Source organism: Cupressus sempervirens, chromosome 5 (genome assembly GCF_028749045.1).
Source record: "Cupressus sempervirens isolate cs-2001-9-10 chromosome 5, ASM2874904v1, whole genome shotgun sequence".
Lineage (NCBI taxonomy): Eukaryota > Viridiplantae > Streptophyta > Pinopsida > Cupressales > Cupressaceae > Cupressus > Cupressus sempervirens.
Genome location: NC_143122.1, coordinates 199845544 through 199869259, shown reverse-complemented (window position 1 = coordinate 199869259; position 23716 = coordinate 199845544). Strand labels below are relative to the sequence as shown.

The 23716-nt window shown below is 34.0% G+C and overlaps 1 protein-coding gene across 1 annotated transcript in view; it reads right to left on the bottom strand.

Annotated features, from left to right (window-relative positions):
* The window catches only part of LOC149555090 (protein BPS1, chloroplastic-like), a 45110-nt gene extending 21800 nt beyond the window's left edge, over positions 1 to 23310 (bottom strand). Inside the window, exons 1-3 of the mRNA XM_089829181.1 lie at positions 23053 to 23310; positions 7252 to 7329; positions 5370 to 5427 (exon numbers count right to left, since the gene is read on the bottom strand). Of these exons, the coding sequence (XP_089685307.1) occupies positions 5370 to 5427; positions 7252 to 7329; positions 23053 to 23310 (394 nt within the window). The remainder of the gene's footprint in view (positions 1 to 5369; positions 5428 to 7251; positions 7330 to 23052) is intronic.
* Between the last annotated feature and the right edge of the window lie 406 nt (positions 23311 to 23716).

The following is a 23716-nucleotide window of genomic DNA, read 5'->3' as shown; positions in this document are numbered from 1 at the left end:
TGGTGGTCACCTTTATTTTCTATGCAAGGTGTTCCCCTGGCTAAGGTGCACAGAGCCAATGCTCTATGTTTTTTTTAAACATGGTATAAGGAACCATAAAGATCTTTCTCCAGAGTTACAATGAGCTTATATTCATGGGAGGACACAAGAGTGCAATTCTGACTCACTCATCCAGATCGGTAGACTTTTGATCTTCTAGTTTTTGTGGTGCCTTCACATTTGTTACATAAAGTGGTCATTCAATCTTCTCACCCTTGGTGGAAGGATTGGAAGTGGTATCTACACACCCCAATAACCAACTATAAACCTAGTCTAGGCTACCGATGGCTGGTTCCTCACCTGCCCATGGTTGATGTTCTCAACCAACATTGGCATTCGCAATCTTTGCATCACACCTAGAGTCATGCCATTACTAAACCCGAAATTGCACATTTTACCTATTGTATTCTTTTCTTTGGCTTGCCTTTGGGCCCTTGGCTATGGAACCTAGGAGATCTTGACCCCCGTCACCATTTCTATGGTCAACCAAAGTCTCTTTTGCACATTTTTTGGTTATGTAGATGGGCTTAGTGTTACTAGTGATGGATCCATGTTCTCTTTCACCCCTTCTATGTAGAACCTTTTTCTTAGCATATGGTTCCTCTAGGTGATAATACCCTAATACCGTTCAAATACACCTAGATATGACATGCTTTTAGATTGGAGATCTTATTTGCCATTTGGAAATATTGCAATGCAATCATTTATGCTAAAAACACACTTGACATTAGTGTGGCTATGTATGCTAAAGCATGTATTTATAACAATGTCATGTTGCACATTCAAGTGAAAATAAATAAAGTGGCTTTGGAGGTGGCTCACTTACAAGAGTTTTTGGTTCATTAGGGAAATGCCCCCTATATGGTTGCTCATTTTTTTCTAGACTTGACCTTTGGTGACCGTACTCCTCCTCATAGTTGTCATTGAGAATGTAGTATTTTTGCTCACTATTCACACACACCTCACTCTTAGCTGCACTGCTCTCCTAGTGGTGGTGCTTTTGGTTGGTGCTGCTCTTCTAGACATTTTGGTGGTTAGCACAGCTCTACCTCACCTCCTTGGAGGTCTGGTTTGGGGTGGTCCCCAATGGCTCCTCCTTCTACTCTTGCTACTGGTTGGCCCTCTACTCACATAGACCCCAAGTGGGTGCTTCCCCAGCTAGACTTAGCTATTTCTCCTTGCAGGCCTAAGGGATAGAAAGATGAAGATAATGTTGCTGTTGTTGACAAAGGATGAGCTCCCCTTGAGCCATCTACTCACCCCACCCTCGGGTGGGGCTCTAATGATAAGGATCCTCCTTCCTCGACTGGTCTTGCATTGGCAACATGAGGATTTCATTGTTTACTATTGATTTCTAAAAGTCTTTTTTGATGAATAGTTGATTTCTAGCCTATGGCCTTATGAACTCGCGGGGTGATCTTGTTTCCCCTGACCCCTTTTTTGTGAATATGTAACTTTATTGTATTTTTTTAATATAAGGAAGACACCATTCATAAAAAAAAATCTAGTACTATCAATAATTGAATTAATTTATATATCATGACAAAACATCTCATTTTTGTGGTTGCTTCCTATAATTTCTATTTTGGCACACTATTTTTATCCATTTTCTATTATAGATATTTATCCTTCAAGATTGTATATAATGATGCTGTTTTTTTTTGGTGACTACTTTCTTATCAAATTTCTTTTGTAAAATGAGTCCACTTACCATTGTATAAATAGGCCGTGTCAATATTAGTTCATTTTAGATTAAAATTATCTTGAGTGTTTGAGTGAAAAATCTGTTATTTATCAGAAAATGTATCTAATTATTGACATAAAATAAATATAATTTGAAATTCTAAGTGATGATTTGATATTGACAAGCATAGAAAATAGCCATCTGATTCTAAAAATAGTGTGATAGGATAGTGTAATAAATATTAATGGTATAAGCCATAATAAATTATTTAACAAAGAGGTGGTAAATTAAAAAGGATTACACCTGACGTCTAATGTAAAGGAATAAAGTTGCAACTAAAGTTGAATCAAGTGATAATAAGTGATAGATCTTGAATGAACTTTGAAGACCCCATCCTTGAATGAAAATTTCTTGCCTAGCTTTTTAGGCCTTATAGTGTAAGATCAATAATTAGTTATACATGCATTATTTGGAAAGGACAAACACTTAGAAAATTGTGACCAATGTTATACATATTTGTTATGAAAGGAGATCACTGTAATCTTGATTTATGAAACTAAATTGATGTATACATGTATATTAGTTTTGTCACAAATTGGAAAAGACAATGGTCAGTTGCCCTTGGAGCCAAATGCCTACCTACCTGATTGGCACTCATTAACTCAATAGGTGAGTTTGACTCCTAAAAAGTAAGGGAAAATGTTATTGTGAAAAATAAGGGATGAGGCTCATTATTCATTTAATTGAGAAGATACAGCAGAATAAGAAAAGCAAAGAGTAGAGACAAGAAGAAGATCAACAGATTAGATCAGAGGAGGAATATTTATAATAGAGTTCAAAGGATAGAAGGAATATTTAGTTTCAGTGTTTGCAATAGCACATATTTAATCTCTCTACCATTCTATAAGATCATTTTGTTTGCCCTCTAAAGTAGTGATTTCTCTAGGCATTATTGTATGTAGTCTTTAGTGATGCAAGTTTAAAGATTAGTTTTATCAATTGAAGTATTATGTGTTTTTTTTTTGGTTGAAGCCGAATGCTCCTAGATTTGTAATAGTTTAACCTAGTTGAATAGAAAGAAAGAAAGCATGCATACTAATTGATCCAATTGTGTTGGCTCATTTCTATCTCCTTTCTATTTGTTATTGCATGGTACACAATATTTGAGAAGTTCATATTTACAAGTTTTTTTGTTACCTTCTCTATGCTTTAATGGTGGAAAAGTTCAGAAAAAAAATCTACTATTATCTTACTTAGTTCATCTATTAACTAAGCTCATCCTCTACTCACTCAGACTCCTCTATGATCTCTTAAGGAACTGGGCTCTCCTCTTGTTGATTGATCTCACTCGGCATCCATTATGCCAAGCTCACTCTGCATCCACTATGTCAAACTCCCTTTATTGTTGAGTTCACTCAACTCCTTAGCATGCTTAGCTCACATAGCACCCTGCCTGTCACTCAACAATTTTTGTTGCCAAGCAATTATATCACTCAGCATTTATTGCTATCGAGCAAATTTTGAAGTTGCTAAGTTATAATTTTTCACAAGTTTTGCAAAACTACTAGATTTTTACAACCCATATGACATCTTTAAGAACTACATAGACTATGACTCTCATTGAGATAAGAAAGTTGTATAGTTGGTTGAGTCCTTCATCAAACAAGTGTATATTTTTCTCCAACTCATGGAGTGCTACAGTGACAGGAGAGAGTTCAATAGATAGGTCCAACTTGGAGTTGGATTTTAGAACACTATTGAGGTTTTCTAGTGTAATATATTCTCCCTCTAACTCCTTCAGAAACCTTGATGATGATAATGATGACCTCTTTCTTATCTTGAATATCTCCTTGAGCTTGTGATGTAAACAAGTGAAATAGGTAGGAAGATGAAGAGGAAGATACGACACCCTCATTTGGGATGTTTTGAAGGAAAGAGAAGTGACAAGGGAAGATAAGATCATTATGATGATGGTCTTGGCATGGTTGATGTTGATGGTAGATCCTTCAACTCCTACCCTATCCTCATGGTTGAGCTTCTTGGCCATTCTCCTCTAGTTCAAAGTGTATTTCCCCAATTGGGACTGTGTTGTGAAAACTTTAAAAAATTTTGAAATGGAAATCAAGTGACATAGTGAGTGCTAAGTTTCTTGGCACCTTAAGTAGTTGAGTGATAGATATTCCTTTTCTTTTTCTTTAGCCAAGATGAAAGAGATGTGCTAACTTTTTGCAGGGCATGAAAGAGGGAGTGAGACCATGAATGGCTATCTACACAGAGGATTGCTTCTTGTAGATTTCTACAATGGTTTCTCTTGACACATTGAAAACCTCAACCAAATAAAGAATGTCTTTTAGATGTGCACTAATCCACTTTCTCTCTATGTCTATCTTTATGTCTGAGAGATTAGAGAAACAATTCAAAGCTACATCCACTGCCTATCCAAGACAATCTCCTCCAAAATAGAAGGTAGAAGAACAAGACTCTTCCAATCTTTCTACCTCATTGATAGGCACATTTTGGATTATTGGATCAGCTTACAACGTAGAGTGCATGCTTTTTTAGTGGTTAGGGCTATACTTGTAGGGAGAGTGCCCCCATGATGATATGAGAGATGGAAAGCATTGGAATGCTCATGTTCATTCTCTTTTTTGTTTCTCCTAAATGATGATGCTAATTCTTTCCTAACTTCCTTGATTAAAATACTGATTGATATTATGGATTTAGATTTTCATTGGATACATTTGGATACAAACTGAATTAATCACATTGATATCTAAATAGCTTTATATAGCCTTATTTTCCCTTGAAAAACTACTTATGGAAATAATTTCCCAGCAACTAAATATTGAACTAATTTATTTATTTAATCTAAGCTTAGAAACTAACATATTTTAATGTAATACGTCCAACATTCTCCCCTTATTAAATTAGTCCAACAAGACTAAATGTTGAGAGAAAGTTGTAAAGGTTTTAACCCAACCCTAGAAGCTTTGATGAAGTTATTCGCAAATATTTTTCCTTTGAAAACTTTGATGAAATGCTTTCACCAATCTTCTCTTATTGAAGTAGATTTTCCTTCTATAACTTTAGATTGCGAAAAATTCAAATCCTGAAGTTTCCCTCATTAGTAGATTTCATATCTCAACTTCAGATTGCAAATCATGAAGTTCTCCTCATGATAAGATTATTCCCACCTCCCTTTCATAATGAGACATAGTACCTCCAAAATTTCACATCTCCTTAAGTGTGTCCAATGCCTCCTCTAGTGCCATAAAAACAATCACCACTGATATGTCTATACATGGACACCTTTCCTCTAAAAGTTGACATCTCCTCTGAGTGTCTCTAATGCTACCTTAAGGGCTCAACTAATCTTTTTCAAATCCTACTCCCCTACTCTATGGAAGGACAATCATGTTGCCAAGTCCCCCTCTCCTCTTTAGAGATACACATAGGTGAGTCTCATATAGTAATCATCTCTAAGTGATAAGATAGCTGGAGATGATAAATATCCTCCAACCTCCATTTCCTCCAACCTCCGATTTACTTATTTTTCATTCTTTAATGCACAAATCTTGTATCAATTTTAGGTGGACTATCATGATTATCTTTGCATGTATTGTAAAAAAAAAAAAGTGTGTCTCACCTTCAATTGCAACAATGGCTGTATATTTCTTCAACTTCCCATCAATAAGATCTTTGGCCTGTTGAAAACAATTCATTTTTACATGTCTATTTTGCTGACAATAAAAATAGTTTAGCTCTCTTCTACCAAGAATACTAGATTTCTTTCTAGTAAATAAAGCACAATCCTTAGTAAAATTATGACTCTTATTAGCTCTACTTCCTTCATCAACTAAAGAAGAAATTCTAGTTTCTAGGGTAGGATTCATTTTGTTTGAAGTGAAAACAATATGATCAAAGCTTGAAGGAATTCTACTAAGCAGGATTGCTTTGGCATCATCATCATCAACTTTAGAGTTCAAAGCTGCAAGTTGATTAAGAAGTGAATGAAAAGTACTTATATGTTGAACAATGTTATCACCTTCATTCATCTTCAACCTAAAGAACTTTTATTTTATGGACATTTTTGTGCTAGAAGCCTATGAACCAAACATGACTTTAAGCCGATCCCATATTTCTTTTGAATTCTTTTAAAGATTAATATGGTGCAAATATGCATTTGATAGACCAAGTCCAATCAATGCAAAGGCCCTATGATCTTTAGGCATCCACTTTGTTATTTCATTTGCATCTTGGGGTTTCTAAATAGTTCCATTAACAATGTCCAATAGATCTTTCTCAATCAAAACCAATTGTATAGATTAATTTTCCATGTGTGGAACTTGGGCCCTTCAAATTTGGGAATTGTAGTTAATTTATCCATTGTTTAGCAAACAATATTGTAGAAAAAATAAGTAATTGAAAATTGAGTGATGCATGTGATCTACAAGTGATCCATATTTTATTCCTAATAAAATATAATCACAACATATTCATTGACAATATAACATTAGAATATCTGCACAATAAATCTCAAACATCTCTTCAATAAATTCCACAAAAGTTAGGATCTGGTTATCCAAAATCCATTAATATCACTCTTCTCCCAATCAGCCCACTCTAATACCAAATAAAAGTGCTAAAGTATAGAAATGATTGATATTATAGATTAAGATTTTCATTGGATACAATCAAATACAAACTAAATTAATCATATTGATATCTGAATAACTTTATATAGCTTTATTTTTCCTTAAAAAATTACTTATAAAAATAACTCCCAAGCAACTAATTTATTTATTTAATCAAATCTTAAAAACTAACTTAATTTACTCTAATAATTCCAACACCACAGGAGACAAGAAGGGAGGATCCCAACCCCAAGCATTAATTTTCTGCAAACTATTAGTTGGTGTCTCCCATTCTCATCCTTGTTCTGCAACTTCCACGTGTGTGTCCTCCTCTCGATGTGATGTATGTGTAATGATATGTTGCCCTAGCTAATTCACTTTCCTCCCATTCTCCCACATGCTTTCCACCACTAAAATACAACCAGCTCAGCCATTGTAGCTTACAAACAATCATTTTTTTCCAAAATTGTAATGCAAACATGTAATTACCTACAGTATGCCTCAGCTTAACATCAACGTGCAACCTCAATACTTATTGATGAATTATTTATCTATTCCAGGTTTTGTTGGTCCTATCAATCACTTATCAACGATTTATACAACTCATAATGACTAGGCACCACAGGAGACAGGAAGAGAGGATCCCGACTCAAAGCATTAATTTTCAACAAACTATTAGCTGGTGTCTCCCATTCTCATTCTTGTTCTGTAACTTCCACGTATGTGTCCTCCTCTCGATATGATGTATGTGTAATGATATGTTGCCCTAGCTAATTCACTTTCCTCCCATTCTCCCACATGCTTTCCACCACTAAAATACAACCAGCTCGGCCATTGCAGCTCACAAACAATCATATTTTTCCAAAATTGTAGTGCAAACATGTAATTACCTACAGTATGCCTCAGCTTAACATCAACGTGCAAACTCAATATTTCTATATTGCTCTTGCCAACAAGTATGACGTGGGCTAGCTAACATGAAAACACGTAAATAAAACAAATCAATTTAAAAAAGTATGAAGCTCATGATTGAGGCTAATACGGAGAGAAAGATGATTTCAATTTTAGTTATGCAATCATCAAAATTTTGTCAACAATTATGCATATTATGATTAAAATTTTTAATTACGTACAATCATCAATAAATTTATGTTTTATTTGAAATAGGAAGAGAAGGAGAGAAATAGAAATAGAAATAGAAATAGAAAGAGGAATAGAGCAAGAGACGGGGAAACTCAAATAGATAAATGAGATAGAGGGAGAGAGTAGGATAGGGGATATATATATGTATGTATGTAGAAAGAGAAAGTATAGGATATGGAGATAATGAAAGCAAGATATAAAAGGAGAGTGGACAAATGCATAACTAGAGATGCAAGAGATAAATATATATAAATGGATTTAGAGGGAGACAGAGAAAAATTGATATATACAAATCTATATATAGAGGGATAGGGGTAGAGAGATCAAGTCAGCAGAACATTAGAAAAAAGATTTTAAAAGATATAGGAATATAAAAATAGGAACAAAAAGATAATAGAAAAATAAAACTAAGGAGATAGAGATAGTAATAAGGACTTTGAGAAATAGGTAGATTAAGAGATAGGTAAATGAAAGAGTATAAAAGGTATAGATGCTTGACATTGTGAATCTAAAATGGCATTTGTGTTCATGGAATACTAAAGAATCTATTCTACCAAAATATTTCCTTAAACTCCTTTTTCGCCACTCCCTCTAATAGCCACCCGATGCCACCCCCTCCCCCACCCACACACACACACCCATTATCCTATATAAATCCCCACTATCAACCCTTAAAAGAATCCACTTCCCTCTATTTATGCAATATACTTCCCCCTTTTCTACCCTTTTTAAAATGCTTCAAAATAAATCCATGCAAATTCCCCTTCAGTAAAGACCTTGACAAGAGAGATGATATATATAAAGGAAAATACATAAAAATAAAACAAAAAATTGTGATATGAATATCAGGATTTAACTGTGTGATTTTTGAGTCAAACTCGATGACCCATGTTTCATGAGTAGTGATTCAACATGAATCCGTCTCTCATGAGAATAAATGGAACACTTAGCACTCATTGGATCTAGGTGATGCTCACAGGGGTGAAGCACCGGGACTTCCCGGGAGGTTACCCATCCCAGTACTACTCCAGCCTAAGTGCGCTTAGCGCTCAGGTTGGAGTAGTACTGGGATGGGTGACCTCCCGGGAAGTCCCGGTGCTTCACCCCTGTGAGCATCACCTAGATCCAATGAGTGCTAAGTGTTCCATTTATTCTCATGAGAGACGGATTCATGTTGAATCACTACTCATGAAACATGGGTCATCGAGTTTGACTCAAAAATCACACAGTTAAATCTTGATATTCATATCACAATTTGACTAGCTATGGAAATTATCTCCTACTTATTAAAACAAAAAATGTTAATTATTTTATTTAGTAATCAAATGGTGACATGTGCCTATCAACAGTTGACCAATTCAAAATACCTTTTTCTTGATAAAATAATATTTCACTTTTAATACCCTATTAGATGCACTCATTACATGTTTTAGTAACATAGTTTTCCCCAATAAAGACTTATGTGTATTTAATAGATAAATGAATTAGAAATTGATTAAAAAATTAGAAGCATGATTTTCTTATGATGGTGGTTTGTAAAACATGGGATTTAAAAATGTCAAACTATTGAATGGAACAATTCATTTTTACAGTAGTTTGAAAGAAAGTGTGGCCCATTTGTAATATTTTATATTTCCATTAAATGTTCTTGATTAAAGGAGGCAAGAAAAAGGGTCCTAAACCTGAATAACAAAATAGAAATACTAGAACTTTACTTCCCTTAGCCATTATAGCCAACCAAAAAGTGATCATCTCTAACACAAATAAATAGAGACCTACCAAAGAAAAAAGCTTAAATTAAAAAAAAAGTGAAGTAATTAGAGTATCAGATTCTAACTTATCGATTGAAACACAATTGATAATCCTAAAAGATTATTGAGTCTTAGAGTACCGACAATTAAAGAAAAGTTGATTGAACATAGTAATTTTAGAAGTGTGTACCAACATTACAAGCAAGATCATAGTAACCATGTTAAGCCAAAAATTGTTAACTATGCAACAAAAAACATGAGTTTTCTTTTTCTATTTTCCTAATTATTTTTTGTTCTTGTTTTAGGGACAATGCTTATTTTATTAGTTTAATAAACTTATGTATTAGGTTTGTGTCCTATAACTGCTACAATATGATAATATATTGTTTTTGATTATCTAGGATAGTAATTTCTCTAGTTGTACTCTTTTACTATTGAGATTAGATATTTACTAAAGTTTGTTGTGGTTTTTGATAATTTTTTCTTGAAGGTTTTGATTCCTTTGTTGGACTACGTTTTTCTAACACTTTGCTTAGCTCTAATGGCCCAAGGTGTTGTTATTGTATTGTAACTTATTACTATTATCTAGGTTTAGGGCACTTCCCCTATCTGCATTATAAAATAAATAGCATCTAAAAGTTACCCTATAAATTATGGATTGTGCATTATAATTTATCGGATGTTTATTCATCTTATGTTAAATGTGTTCTATCTACTGATAGGTTTTCATTGCACTTGAATACTAATGTGTCAATATATGTAAAGAAGATAAGAAGTTGTTAAACCATATCTTAAATCCAACAAGGTATGTTCTCCCACTTCCAACAATCCCCATCCCATCATTACTCATCATATCTTATAAAGATTCAAACCTAGTGCCAACAATATGCCTATCAAGACTTTATACAACCAATAAACTTATAGAAGGCACATGGCTTTTTAAACCATCTTGCAAATCTAGTAATGGATGTCAACCCATTGCCAACAAATTGCTCTAGCATGTTGTTATATATATTTATGTTTGAAATAATTTATTGGTACATGAATTATAGATTTTTCTAATTTTCAACTATTAGTGGGATTAAATGATAAGCCAACTATACTTAGTACCATTTTATATCATTGGAGAAAATTTATATTCATTGGTTCATTTTATATATTCAACATCCAAAACTCTCTTGCTAAAATTTCCCTTATTTTTGGTGAATGACATCAAGGATTTCAACTTTGTTTCTTTTTTTAAAAATTAAAGTGGTAAGCCACCATATATATATTTTTAAATGAGAAGATTGGTTGAAGAGGTCAATGGAAAAAGAACCAGCAAGAAAACCTCATATCCTAGCTCATGTACAATAAAGATTAAGATGACATCTAGAAGGCTTAAATATAATAAATTCTTACCTGCCCAAAACTCACCTAGGCCACCTTATAAAATTGGTTACATTTACCCCCTCAAAGCCTCCAAAAAAAATTATATTGCATAAATATATGCAACGACACCAAAGAAGGGAGCCATAATGCCTCAATCGGATATCCAAATATAATAAAAAATATACTCCTGAAAAGAGTTTCCACCCTAATACTAATGATAGTTAGTAGCATGGAGATAATGAGTATGTAATAAAAAGTATCAACATACTAAGTTGGAGACACATGAGTACCCCAACCAACTTTTGGAAAATAAATGTGATTCAATTCATATGACTGAAGGGCCTACCAAAGAAATCTTGAGAGATAAGGGATTAGATACCCCATACACTTTGAAAGGGAAAGATAAATATAGAAAAATCAATGAATGAAGAAAAATCACACAAATATGCAAGTTAAAATGTATGCACTATCCCAACCAATCACATTCACACCTCCCCAAGTTGTTCAACCATTAGAGGGTTACTAATAATCTAAAATAAAGTTTCAAAACATTTGATATAGGGGTAATGTGAATTATAGACTAGCCAACTTGAAATCAATATAACATATCATCTAAGCAGTTGGATGATAGGGACGAATTCTAAAACATATCACCTAGACTAATACCATTCATATTCACCAATCCCTACTCAAATTTGACACTAAGGTTGGAAATTTTATATTAAAAAAACTTTATTTTCTTTTCTAGAATAATGAGAAACCTTCTAGGATGGAATCTTGGAATATTTTTCTATACATTATGAAGAACATATTGGAGATCCCAAGAGACTACCCTAAGTAATGAGATTAAGTTGAGGTGACAATTTGGGAATAAACTTAATTGGATAACTTCATGTTTCCCATATTCAAGGATATTTTTATCCACTCCAATAGAGCATGTTCTTCTGCCAAATTATTAGAACCATTAGGATTTTTTGAATATCAACTAGTTAGAACTTGTCCCTGGTTTTTGCAAAGAATACATCTCAAGCTCGACCTTCCTTGATTCCCCTTAGATGCATTCTCAACATTGATTTTAAAATATGATCTTGAGGGGTGTACCCTTCTTACATATTTTATATTTTCATTATTTGTAAATTTTCCCACCAACCCCCCCATAAAAGTGGCAGAATATATTTATTACCGCATATGAAGTTTGTTTGAATAAAAAGTCGAGAATGTATATCATAAATTATTTTTCATCATCAAACATTCATTTAAATAATTAAAAATTGGATTCTCTATTGTTTCCAATCCTCACATTTTTTACAAGAAGTCCCCAAAACCATGATTGATGGAACAACAATGTAGACTTAAGAAAAAAATGAAATCTTGTGCAAAAGGGGCTAGTCATTTATTTGTTGGGATAGTGATTTAGGAATAGGATGTACCAATTAAAGTCTATCCATTACTCTAGACCAATAATCCTATGGAAACCCACAAGTGAGTAGCAGATTATTTGCTTTCTCTCTGACCAACCCACACATCACAAACATAAAATTCTCTAGTATGAACTATCTATAATGTTTATCGATAATAAGAATAGCATTTTGAAGGGTCAACTAGAAAAATGCCCCTTTCTTTGGGAGAACTAAGTATTGGAGCTACAATTAGTGAGAGGCTGACTGAAAGAATTGTTATATTGTAATTGATGTCAAACCTATTGGTAAGACCAAGTGTAAAACCTATTGGAGAGACATTTGCTAATAGTTTTGAGTGCCATATAATTTGATGGATCGAGATGATTTGATAAAAAGATATCATGAGATGACCTAGTGAAATGTTGAGTTGAGATGTGTAAGTGAGTTTGAACTACAATGGGCATTTGATAAGTTAGTACAAGTAACAAGATAATGTGTTTTTTATTCATTACGAAGAAATATTAGTTGAAGAGAAAAGGAAATTTTTATTGAAAGATTTACTATAAGCTTGATCAACTATAATTATTGCATGGTTAATAGAGTTTAAGTAAAGGATTAAAGAACTTAAGAATTACCAAGTAGGATAGTGTTGGCCGAGTATCCATATAGGCCAAGTGATAGAGATTTCCAAGTGCTAGAAAAGATTGAGTTCAAGAGTGGTGATCGAGTGAAACAATCTAGTGATGACCTTGAGTAATGTAGTGAAGGCTAAGTAAAATAACAAAATAATGATCGAGTTGTAGAAAAAGAACTTAGATGGGAGGAAAATAGCTTTAGTTGAATAATTTAAGACTAGGATGAGGAGGACACACATACCTTCCTTCCCAATGGAGGATAGGATTATATTGGATAAAAAACTAGATGGAGAGTTGAGTGTGAAATCTTCCTACAATTTCCTAGTGGAGGATGGGAAAAATCTAGAGTAGAAGCAAGTCTGGAACCCACATTTTATTCCCAAAATTAATTTCTTCTTATGGTTGGTCATACACAATAGTGTTCTCGCCATAATCTTAAAATTTGTGGTTTCCTAGTGTGTAATAGATGTGTTTTATTCTATAAGGAAAAAGAGTCCATCCCTCACCTCTTTATCAACTGCCCTTACTTTACCCAAGTTTGGATTAGTATTTTGGTGAATATTTCGGTATCATAGGTTTTTCACCATTTGATATCCTAATTTATTCTTAGGTGGTAGTGTCCTCTACAATACCCCTTATTAGAATGATTTGGAAGGCTATTCCCCCATATGCAAGTTAGAACATATAGAAAGAATGAAATAACCACACATTTAAAAATAAAAGCACACCTCCATGGTGGTTCTTTGCAAGTGTGTGGAAAGAATAAGTGAATAGGCCCTAATATGGAAGTGGAAACCTCCCCACCCCCCAACTGACATTGAGAAGGCTTGGTTGAGTGTATGTGGAATTACTCAAATTATAGATAGGATGGATAATTTGAAGAAAATCCAAAGGATGCAAAATAAATGGAAACCACACACCCCCCCTGAACAAGTTGAAGTTAAACTTTGATGGATCTAAGTGGGCAGCATGAGCTAGTGCAAGAGGAATAATTCAAAATTCCCTAGGAGTTGGTATAAGAGGATACTCTAGGAAATGTAGAAATGTCTCAAGAAATAAGATTGATGTTCTTGGACTCCTATGGGGGGTTTATTTAGCTCGGAGTACTATCCAACTCAAAAATATATTATAGTGGGAGATTCTATGATTGTCATTAAAGTGGCCAAAGGGGAGAATGAAATGAGTTGGAATGCAACATTAATTATCAAGGATTCCCAATACATCATGAATAGCCTTAATGATGTCGTAATACAACACATTTACAAGGAAGGAAACCAAGTGGCAGATATCCTGGCAAGATACAAACATGAAATCATTTATGGACAAGTTTGGTGGGATGAGTAAGATATCCCAATGGTGATCAAATTGCTTGTTCATAAAGAGGCATTTAAAAATGATACACATCTTGGCATATGATAAGGGTTGTCTTTTTGAGATGGGTTTAGCTAAGTTTTTAGCTATCCTACCATTCTTTTTAGGGTAGCATGATGGTGATAATTTTAGAGGTGGACCCCATTTTTGGCACTACTTCTAATAAGAAAATGAAAATCATTATTTTTAATGGTTAGGGTAAAATTTATAATACAAACCTTATTTGGGGAGATTTCTCTTGCCACCCAAGATGAGCTTCATAATCTCAAGACAATGAGATTAGGAGATGTGACAAGGATATGGTGATTTGGCCTCTTGATTTTCATTTAATTGTTATGATTTCCAAAATACATTCATTTACATGGGGTCCTTTTAGCTTTAAATGGTACTATGTTTTTATGTAAGGGTTTGGCTCTAGCTTTCACTAAAAATATGATCACTTGAGCTGTGAAAATTGTGGCTTAATGAGGGAGATGAAGAGTTAGTGGTTGACCTAGATGATAATTAGGTTATGGAAGGGTGAAATTTGAGACTAGAACCATCATGAATTGAGAAGATTGTTAGGGAAAAAAAAGTGGTGTGGTGCTATCTAAAAGCCAACAAATTCATAACCTTTATAGAAAGCATAAAAGGCCATGGTGAGGTGATCACCTAGTAATTTTTCAATTCCTAGAAGAAGTGTTGGGTCACCATAGATGGGGCCACTTTTCAGTCCATGGAAGAATTAATAGCCAATGCCACTAGCCTTGTGCTGGAGGGAAGATTGTGGATGAAGTAGCCTAGGGTTAAAAATGAAGTGAGCCTTAAATATTTTATTCTACTCTAATGAATCCCCTATTCATTTTTCGTGGTGGGTTAGCCTATCAGAAGCTCCTTGAGCCAAGAAATATGATTTTCTATATTTTCATGTGATATGTCACCCTTGAAGATAGAATTAAGTTTTTTTTAAAAATTATTATGATTTCCCTATCCTGAATTATTTTCATTAAAAACATTGCATTTGTTTTATGTTTCTCTTGCTCCATTCTATGGAGGACTAATTTTGGTGCATAATGAGAAAACATGGAGAGGGTAAAAATTACACTATCTATCACCAAGCCCTGATGTTCCACTTGTTTAAATTTTATAAAGGCCTCCACCCCCAAATTTGAGAATTAGCCCTCTCCCTATCAAAATTATTATTCAAAGCTCAACTCCTCTTTCTAAACCCACTTGGAGAGAGGACCTCATGGTCATGGCAAGGAAAATTAAGGAAGAAAAAATCAAAACTCTTGATGTTGAGAAAACTAGAACCTTGAGTAAGGGCACTAATTGGGAAAGTAGGTAATTGAGAGATAAAATGCCCCCCATCAACCCTTCCATACCCAAACTAGACACCTCTAGGATGGAATGTGGGCATTTTTCCCAAATAAAAGGCTACCAAAAAAAACTATGACAAATAGTGGGAAGAAGAAATGGAAAGTGAGGAAACAACTAATAATTTGTAGGAAGTAAATTTGTTGCCATCCAATATTTTTAACACTTTCAAAACTTCTACTCTAGATTCTATAAAAAATGAGAATGTCAAGCATAACACGGTTACCTTTTTGGTTAAGATGGGAATGCTAGATACCAAAGCCGAGGCATATTGCATAGGGGGAGAACAAGAGGCTAAGGATGAGCAAGGGGGAGATCAAACTTAGTAGAAAGACACCATGGACAAAAGAAACAACACTAAGAAGGGAAACTAGGTGGTGGGAAACTCAAAAAATAATTGAAGAGTTAGTCAAATGGAATGACGACTTGGAGAAAAAGTTTGATAGGGTGGATAATTTATTGATTCACATGATGTAGTTGGCAACCACCACGCTCTATCTTATGCAAAATAACTAGGACCAAGGGAGTAATGGTAAGGAGGTGGAGATGATCTCCACCTTGTATGGCTTTCTAGTTGATGAGAGACTCTAGTTACTATTAGAAAATTTGAAGAATCATTGCTGGTTCTCCTTTTAAGATGGCTAGATTTTGTATTTTTTATGATGCTCAGTTTTACTCTATGCCTTTAGGCCTTTTTTAGTTTTTATATTGGGACTGATAGTAGGGCCAATATTTAGCTTATAGCCCTTGATTTTGTATAATGATAAGACTCTCAATGCTTGTGGTAGTTTTTTCTTTTTGGGTGTGGGTATGGGTAGTTTTTTGAAATTTTGGAAGGGGGTGAGGTAATCATGTGGTAGCTACTACCATCTGATCTCTTGAAAGTTTCACTTTTTTCTTTGGGTCAACCTCCATCATGGTTGCTTCTTAATTTCAAAGAATGTTTGTTAAAGAATCAAGATTTGTGCCTAATGCAATTGAAATCTTGGAATAAGAAAATTGTGTTGTTGATAAGTATTAAATTTCAAGGATTGTTGAGATGTAATAGAACAACCATTATATTCTATATGTGTGTTCCAAAGGCATCACTCTCCATATTAATAAGCATAAGTCATGAATAGATATGTTCCTTAAAGGAACATATCTATTTGCTAATAAATATAACCATAGTTTAATTATTTTTATATAAATTTATCTCATATAATAATAAACACACACACACACACACACACATCCAACTGAAGCTACCACACATCAACACTCCCTCTTAGCTAGGGAGGATAAACACATGATCATATATTACCTCAATATAAGAATATGATTGATCACAAGATAATAAATATTTTTATATCACATTTGATATCATGAGGATTGGTCTTCTAGAATATGAACGTATTCAATATTCACTAATAAATTAGATACCGTTTTGATATCACACCTGATATCAAGAGTATTGATCTCCCAGAATATCAACATCTCATATCCAACAAGTACTTAGATAAGGTATGATATCACATTTGATTTCATAATTGTTGGTCTCCTAGAATATTAAACAATATTCACTAATTACTCAAAATAAGGTTTCATTTCACATTTGATATCAAGAGTATTGGTCTCCCAAAATGTCAATGATATTCACCAAATACTTGGAGTAATGGTCTTCTACAATGTTGAGATGCAAGACATTCACCATTTGTACTAAATTTATTTAATCCCATAATACAAGTTATTGCAAGATCGTCACTTTACAATAACTTCTATAAATACAAGTGACATCATTTGGAAGTTGTCACTTCTTTATGATTTACATAGGGGGTAGGCCCATTAAAATCATAAGGTCACGATGTATGAATCATGATCCTCTAGATCGTGACAATTTACTGATCACTAGAGAATCCATCTCAACATGGTTTACTCTCTCCTAATCAATAACAATGGAATCATCAAAGGTTTGCTAAACCATATCCTCTATCTTCTCACTCTCTTTCAAGGTAGCCTCTAACAAAATGCGAGTCTCCCTCTAAATCTCAATCTTCCTTTTTTTCTTGCAAGAACAATCTCAGAGGAAAAGACCAATGCACATAGCTTTTATAATATAAATACAAATAAGATAGAGACTACAATGATAAAATACTCAAGAATAATAAATACTCATTTGCACATTAATATCATTTTATTTAAGCTTTCATTCCTGTAGACATAAATATTGCAATTGAAAACAATTGTATATTAATTAATTTAGTGAACTTAACTCTCCAATATAACTATAACCCGAATGTTTACCATCCAAAATCACAAAATATGTTAATAAATCAATAATCTAACATGTATACATACCTTATTTGTAGGGGTCTATGTTATTCGTTTCATATCCTTTGGGAAGTCAATAATTATTGCCCTTAACTTCTCCTTGACGATGTTTCCATTGCAAAATATGTGTAATAGGTAAGTACTTAAGGTCTTGAATTTATGAGTTAAATCAAAGGCCCATCGTTGGATTACATTTATACTCCTTTACCTTGGTGGGCCCGTAATTGAGTTATACTATATTGCTGTGGGCTAACTATACTCAACTAGGGATAGCACCTTGGTCAATATATGTACCATAATATAGTTTATTTTGTATCTTGGGGGCTGAAAACACTACGTATGCAAGTTTTCATATTGTGTACACAACTGATATAGTGGAATCCACACCATCTCTTGTAAATAAGAGGTTTTGATATTTTATTATTCGTTGCCTTCATATTCATTTTCCCATTCTAATGTCTGTTATTATTTCCCTTGACAAGAGCTGACAAATACCTCTAGCACGTGACTACAGGGATAGATAGAGTTACGCTGGAAGTATATTATGTTACGTAGCATCAAACAATAGGAAAGGCGATCTTCAACCTCGTCAAATGCTTTTTCATTATGGGGAAATGTAGTTGTAGGCGGTGGCAAGATGACATCCCTCCACTTTGCAGTTGAGTTTAAATATCAAATTCCTGAAGGAAGTTCATTCAAATTAACATAGTCTGTTAGATTAAAATATTTTAGCGATATCAGATATCCCAAACACAATTCTAAATTGACTGCTCATGAGATAGAGAAGTCACCAACTAGTCTGAGAAATGTTAGTTTTTTTTTCCCCAAATTTGGGTGGCCTTTCGGTTGATTACAACACATTTCAATGGCTACCCAGGTCCAAAAATCTCAACGACGTTTCCATTGAAACAATTTGTTCCAGTATATCATGTTTGTCCCCAGATTTAGATTTAGAGTTGTCCCTGGGAAACTCGACTCCTCTAATTTCATCAAGCCTCTTATCGTCATGAATAATTTCGTGTCATCAAATGATATTCATAATTCTATTAGATTTAATCATACCCATCCCTTCTACACGTTTGATATCATGTACGATCACCTCGTCTATGATTGATATCTTTAATAAGGCCATCTTGTATGATGGATAGGCAGAGGACAAAAAATAAACGCACAGAACAATATGATGTGCTGTCTTGTAATAAACTATGTTATATTTCATTCCACCATCATATCAAATGAGTACATACAATCTTTTATAAGAAAGCATACAATGTTCTAGAGAAATCTACTATTAGCCAAGAAAACGAAACATATACAAACTTCTAGAATAAATATTACAGCCGACTTTTTGAAAAAACCCTAAACCTAAACCTAACAATCTAGAAGCATAGTTTAAAATGAGAGATCTAGAACTCTTGATGAGAAGAAGCAATAAATGAAGTAGTTGGAGTAGGTAAGGGCAGGGAAGATTAAACGGATAGCTGGAAGCCTACATCACCAACGCTCCCCCTTAATCTTCACTACCATGTATGTCTGTAACACCAATACTTTCTCGAAGATATTCAAAGACATTCTTTGCAAGAGGCTTTGTGAAAATGTCTACCAGTTGTTCTTTGGACCTGCAAAACTTAAGACATATGTCGCCATTGTTCACTAATTCACGAATATAATGATATCTTATATCTATATGTTTACTACGTTGATGAAAGACATGATTTTTCGATAAAGCAATTAAAGAATTATTATCACAATATATTCTTGTAGGTTCTTCTTGTGGATGCTTCAAGTCTGAAAGTACTCTTCTCATCCATATTGCTTGATAGGTTGCTGATGTTGCTGCAACATATTCTGCTTCAGCTGATGATAATGTCACAATTGGTTGCTTCTTTGATGCCCAAGAAATAGCTCCTGACCCTAGGTGAAAGATATGTCCTGAAGTGCTTCTTTTATCATCAAAGCTACCTGCCCAATCACTGTCTGTATAGCCAATTAGCTTGTAATGATCTAAATGTGCATATAAGATCCCAAAGTTCTTTGTTCCAGCTATATACCTCAGAATCCTCTTTCCAGCTTTCCAATGAGTTTCTTTTGGTTTATCCATGAATCTTGAAATGAGACTAACTCCATCTATTATATCTTGTCTTGTAGCTATCAAATATAAAAGGTTTCCAACTAATCTTTTGAATAAAGTTGAGTCTACATTAGGACTTTTACCATTCTTGCTAAGTTTTATACCCAACGCAACTGGTGTAGGAGCTGAACTCACATTTGTCATTTTAAATCTTTTCAACAAATCAGTAGCATACTTACTTTGACAAATGAAAATTCCTTGAGCATTTTGATTTACTTGTATCCCAAGAAAATATCTCATGAGTCCCAAATTAGTCATATCAAATTCATTTTTCATGGCTACCTTGAAATTGTTAATTGACATATTACCTGTGAATATCAAATCATCTACATATAAGAAAACTATTAATATTTCTCCTTCATTTTTCACTTTGACATACAAATTTGGTTCATAGCCACACTTACTAAAACCATTATTCACAAAATAAGAGTCTATTATGCTATACCAAGCTTTGGGAGCTTGCTTCAAGCTATATAGTGCCTTCTTCAGCTTGTATACCTTATGTTCTTCTCCCAAAATTTCATATCCTGGTGGTTGTTTTATATACACTTCTTCTTCTAAAATGTCATTCAAGAATGCTGATTTCACGTCCATTTGATAAACTTTCCAATGATTTTGAGCTGCAATGGATAAAATCATTCTAATAGTGTCTAATCTTGCCACAGGTGCAAATGTCTCATTGTAGTCTATACCTGGTTGTTGTGTGAAGCCTTTGGCTACTAGCCTTGCCTTGTGTTTCTCTACTTTTCCATCAGCATTATATTTTGTTTTATATACCCACTTAACTCCAATCACATCATTGCCTTTAGGAAGATCTACTAAGTCCCAAGTATCATTCTTTTCTATTGACTAAATTTCTTCATCCATGGCTGAAATCCATATGTCATCTTTAATAGCTTCTTCAAAATAAATTGGATCAACATGTGCTAAGAGTGCAAAATTAATGCTTAAGTCATCATTTTCAGCCTCTTCTAATTCATCATATATATCTCTAAGACTTCGTGTCTTCCTTGACGTATTTATAGTTCTTGATCTTAATGAAGCAAGTGTTGGATTAGATGATTCACTGCTATTAGTGCTTGCTAGAGTAGTAGTGTTTTGAGTGGTAGGTGCCCTTGTAGGTGTTTTAGGAACATTTTTTTGTGTTGTAGAATGCACATCTTGAGTTTCATTTTCTTCATTTTCTTGTGGAACACTAGCTACAACTGTAGTTGACTTATCCAAGCTACCATCCCATGCTTCTTCTTCTACAAACTCAACATCACGACATATTATTAACTTCTTTGTGATAGGATTGTATAGCCTATATGCCTTGGATTGTTCACTATATCCAACAAATATGCACTTCTCTCCTCTATCATCTAATTTTTGTCTCACTTCTTGAGGTACCAATGAGTATGCCACACAACCAAACACTCTCAAATGTGCTATATTGTGCTTCCTTCTGCTCCAAGCTTCTTCAGGTGTTTTATTTATTACTACTTTTGTTGGACATCTATTTAGTATGTATGCTGAACATGCAACTGCTTCAGCCCAATACTCATTTGGCAAGTGCTTTTCCTTTAACATACTTCTTGTCATCTCCATAATTGTTCTATTTTTTCTTTCTATTACTCCATTTTGTTGTGGAGTGTACCTTGCTGTAAATTGTTTTCATATGCCATTTTCTTTGCAAAAATTCAGAAAATCATTTGATATGTATTCTCCACCTTGATCAGTTCTTAATGTTTTAATAGAGTATCCACTTTCTTTCTCAACTTTTTCCTTGAATTCTTTAAAGACTGCAAATACATCTGATTTATACTTCACAAAATAAACCCAAACTTTTTTGCTGAAATCATCAATAAATGTCAAGAAATAAATTTTTCCACTTAAGGATGGTGTTTGTATTGGTCCAAAAAGATCTGAATGGACTATCTCAAGTGGATGTTTTGCTCTATAAGACTTTCCAACTGAAATTTTTTCTCTATGTTGCTTTGCCAAAATACAACTCTGACATGTTGTCTTAAGTGGCTCTATTGATGGCAACCCATAGACCATTTGTTTCTTATATAAGCATTGTAACCCTTTAAAGTTTAAATGACCAAACCTCAAATGCCATAGCCAAGATTCATTTTTGTGGAAAGCTTTGAATGCATATTCAGCTACTTTTGCAATTCATTTGGCTCTAAGAATAATTCACTTTGGATTTTAAGTGGGAACATTCTATTTTGAGTCATTTCAACTTTTGCAATCAGCCTATTGCTTGGTCTTTTATCTAGAATCACACATTCACCATTTTCAAAATGTATTCTATATCCCTTTTGTACTAGTTGTCCAATGCTTATGAGATTTTGTTGCAATCCGGGAACATAATATACATCAAGAATTTCCTTTTCTTCACCTTTCTTAGTTCTTATGCTAATTGACCCTTTTCCCATGATTGAGATTTGATGATCATTCCCCAACTGAACCTCTGATTTTACTGATTCATCTATTGTTGAGAATATCTCCTTAGACCCACTCATATGGTTACTACAACCACTATCTAAGAACCATACTTCTTTAGAACTCTCTTGTGCAACATTGCATGTTATCAAGATGGTGTTTTGCTCACTAGTGTTGGGCTAACTTTCATTTGTAAAATGTGCCTTTTTCCTATTCATGTCATATTGTCTTTTTCTACACTCGGATGCAAAATGCCCAAATTTATTACAATAATGACATTGGATGTTAGATTTGTCATACATTTCTCCTTGATGATGGTTGCTCCCCCTTCCTCTTGTTGATGTGAAATTGGTTTGTGAGCTTGATGCTAGCCTTCTACTCTCAAACTATGGATTTTCTCTTCCTCCTCTTGGTGTAAAACATCCTCTGCCTCTACTGTGATCTAATCTTCCTCTTGTTCTTCCAAATGAAAGTTGAGTTTTGAAAGCATTCTCCAATGATGAAGTTCCCGAATGATTCAACCTTTGTTCATGTGATAAGAGAGAACCCATTAACTCATCTATTGATAGCAAGGAGAGATCCTTAGATTCTTCAATGGCTACAACTCTTGAATCAAACTTATTTGGTAGACTTCTAAGTATTTTCTCTACAACTTGTTGATCCCCAAGGGTTTCTCCATATGATCTAATCTGATTTACTATCACCATTGGTTGAGTGAAAAATGAATCTATTGAATCTGAATTTTTCATTTGCAAATTTTCAAAATCTCTTCTAAGATTTTGTAACTTTGAATTTTTTACCTTTCTTGTGCCCTGGTATGTTGATTGCAAGTTGTCCCATGCTTGCTTTGAGCTTGTGGCAGCAGCTACCTTTGGAAATATTGCTTCCTCCACTGCCTGTTGAATAAAGAATAGTGCCTTAGCATCCTTTTTCTGATTTTCCTTTAATAAATCTTTTTCAGCTTGTGAAAGAGCTTGATATGCCTGCTGGTCTGCTGGTTCAGGGAACCCACTTTCAACTAAATCCAAAACATCCTGAGAATGAAAAAGTGTTTTCATTTTGATGCTCTAATAATCATAATTTTTTCCATTAAAAGTAGGAATTTGTTGCTGTAAAATACTTCCACTAGTTCCTACCATGATTTAAGAGTAAAACTTTCTGACTTGTAACCACTACAAACCCTTTCTCTTCCTTCCTCACATAGAAACTATGATATTCTCCTTAGATCTTTTTGCTCTCATTTTCCCTTCACCCACAATGACATCTGCCCATTAAAATAATGCCCATAATTTCTACAGCTCTGATACCAATCTGATGGATAGGCAGAGGACAAAAAATGAATGCACAGAACAATACCATGTGCTGCCTTGCAATAAACTATGTTATATTTTATTTCACTATCACATCAAATGAGTACATACAATCTTTTATAAGAAAGCATACAATGTTCTAGAGAAATCTACT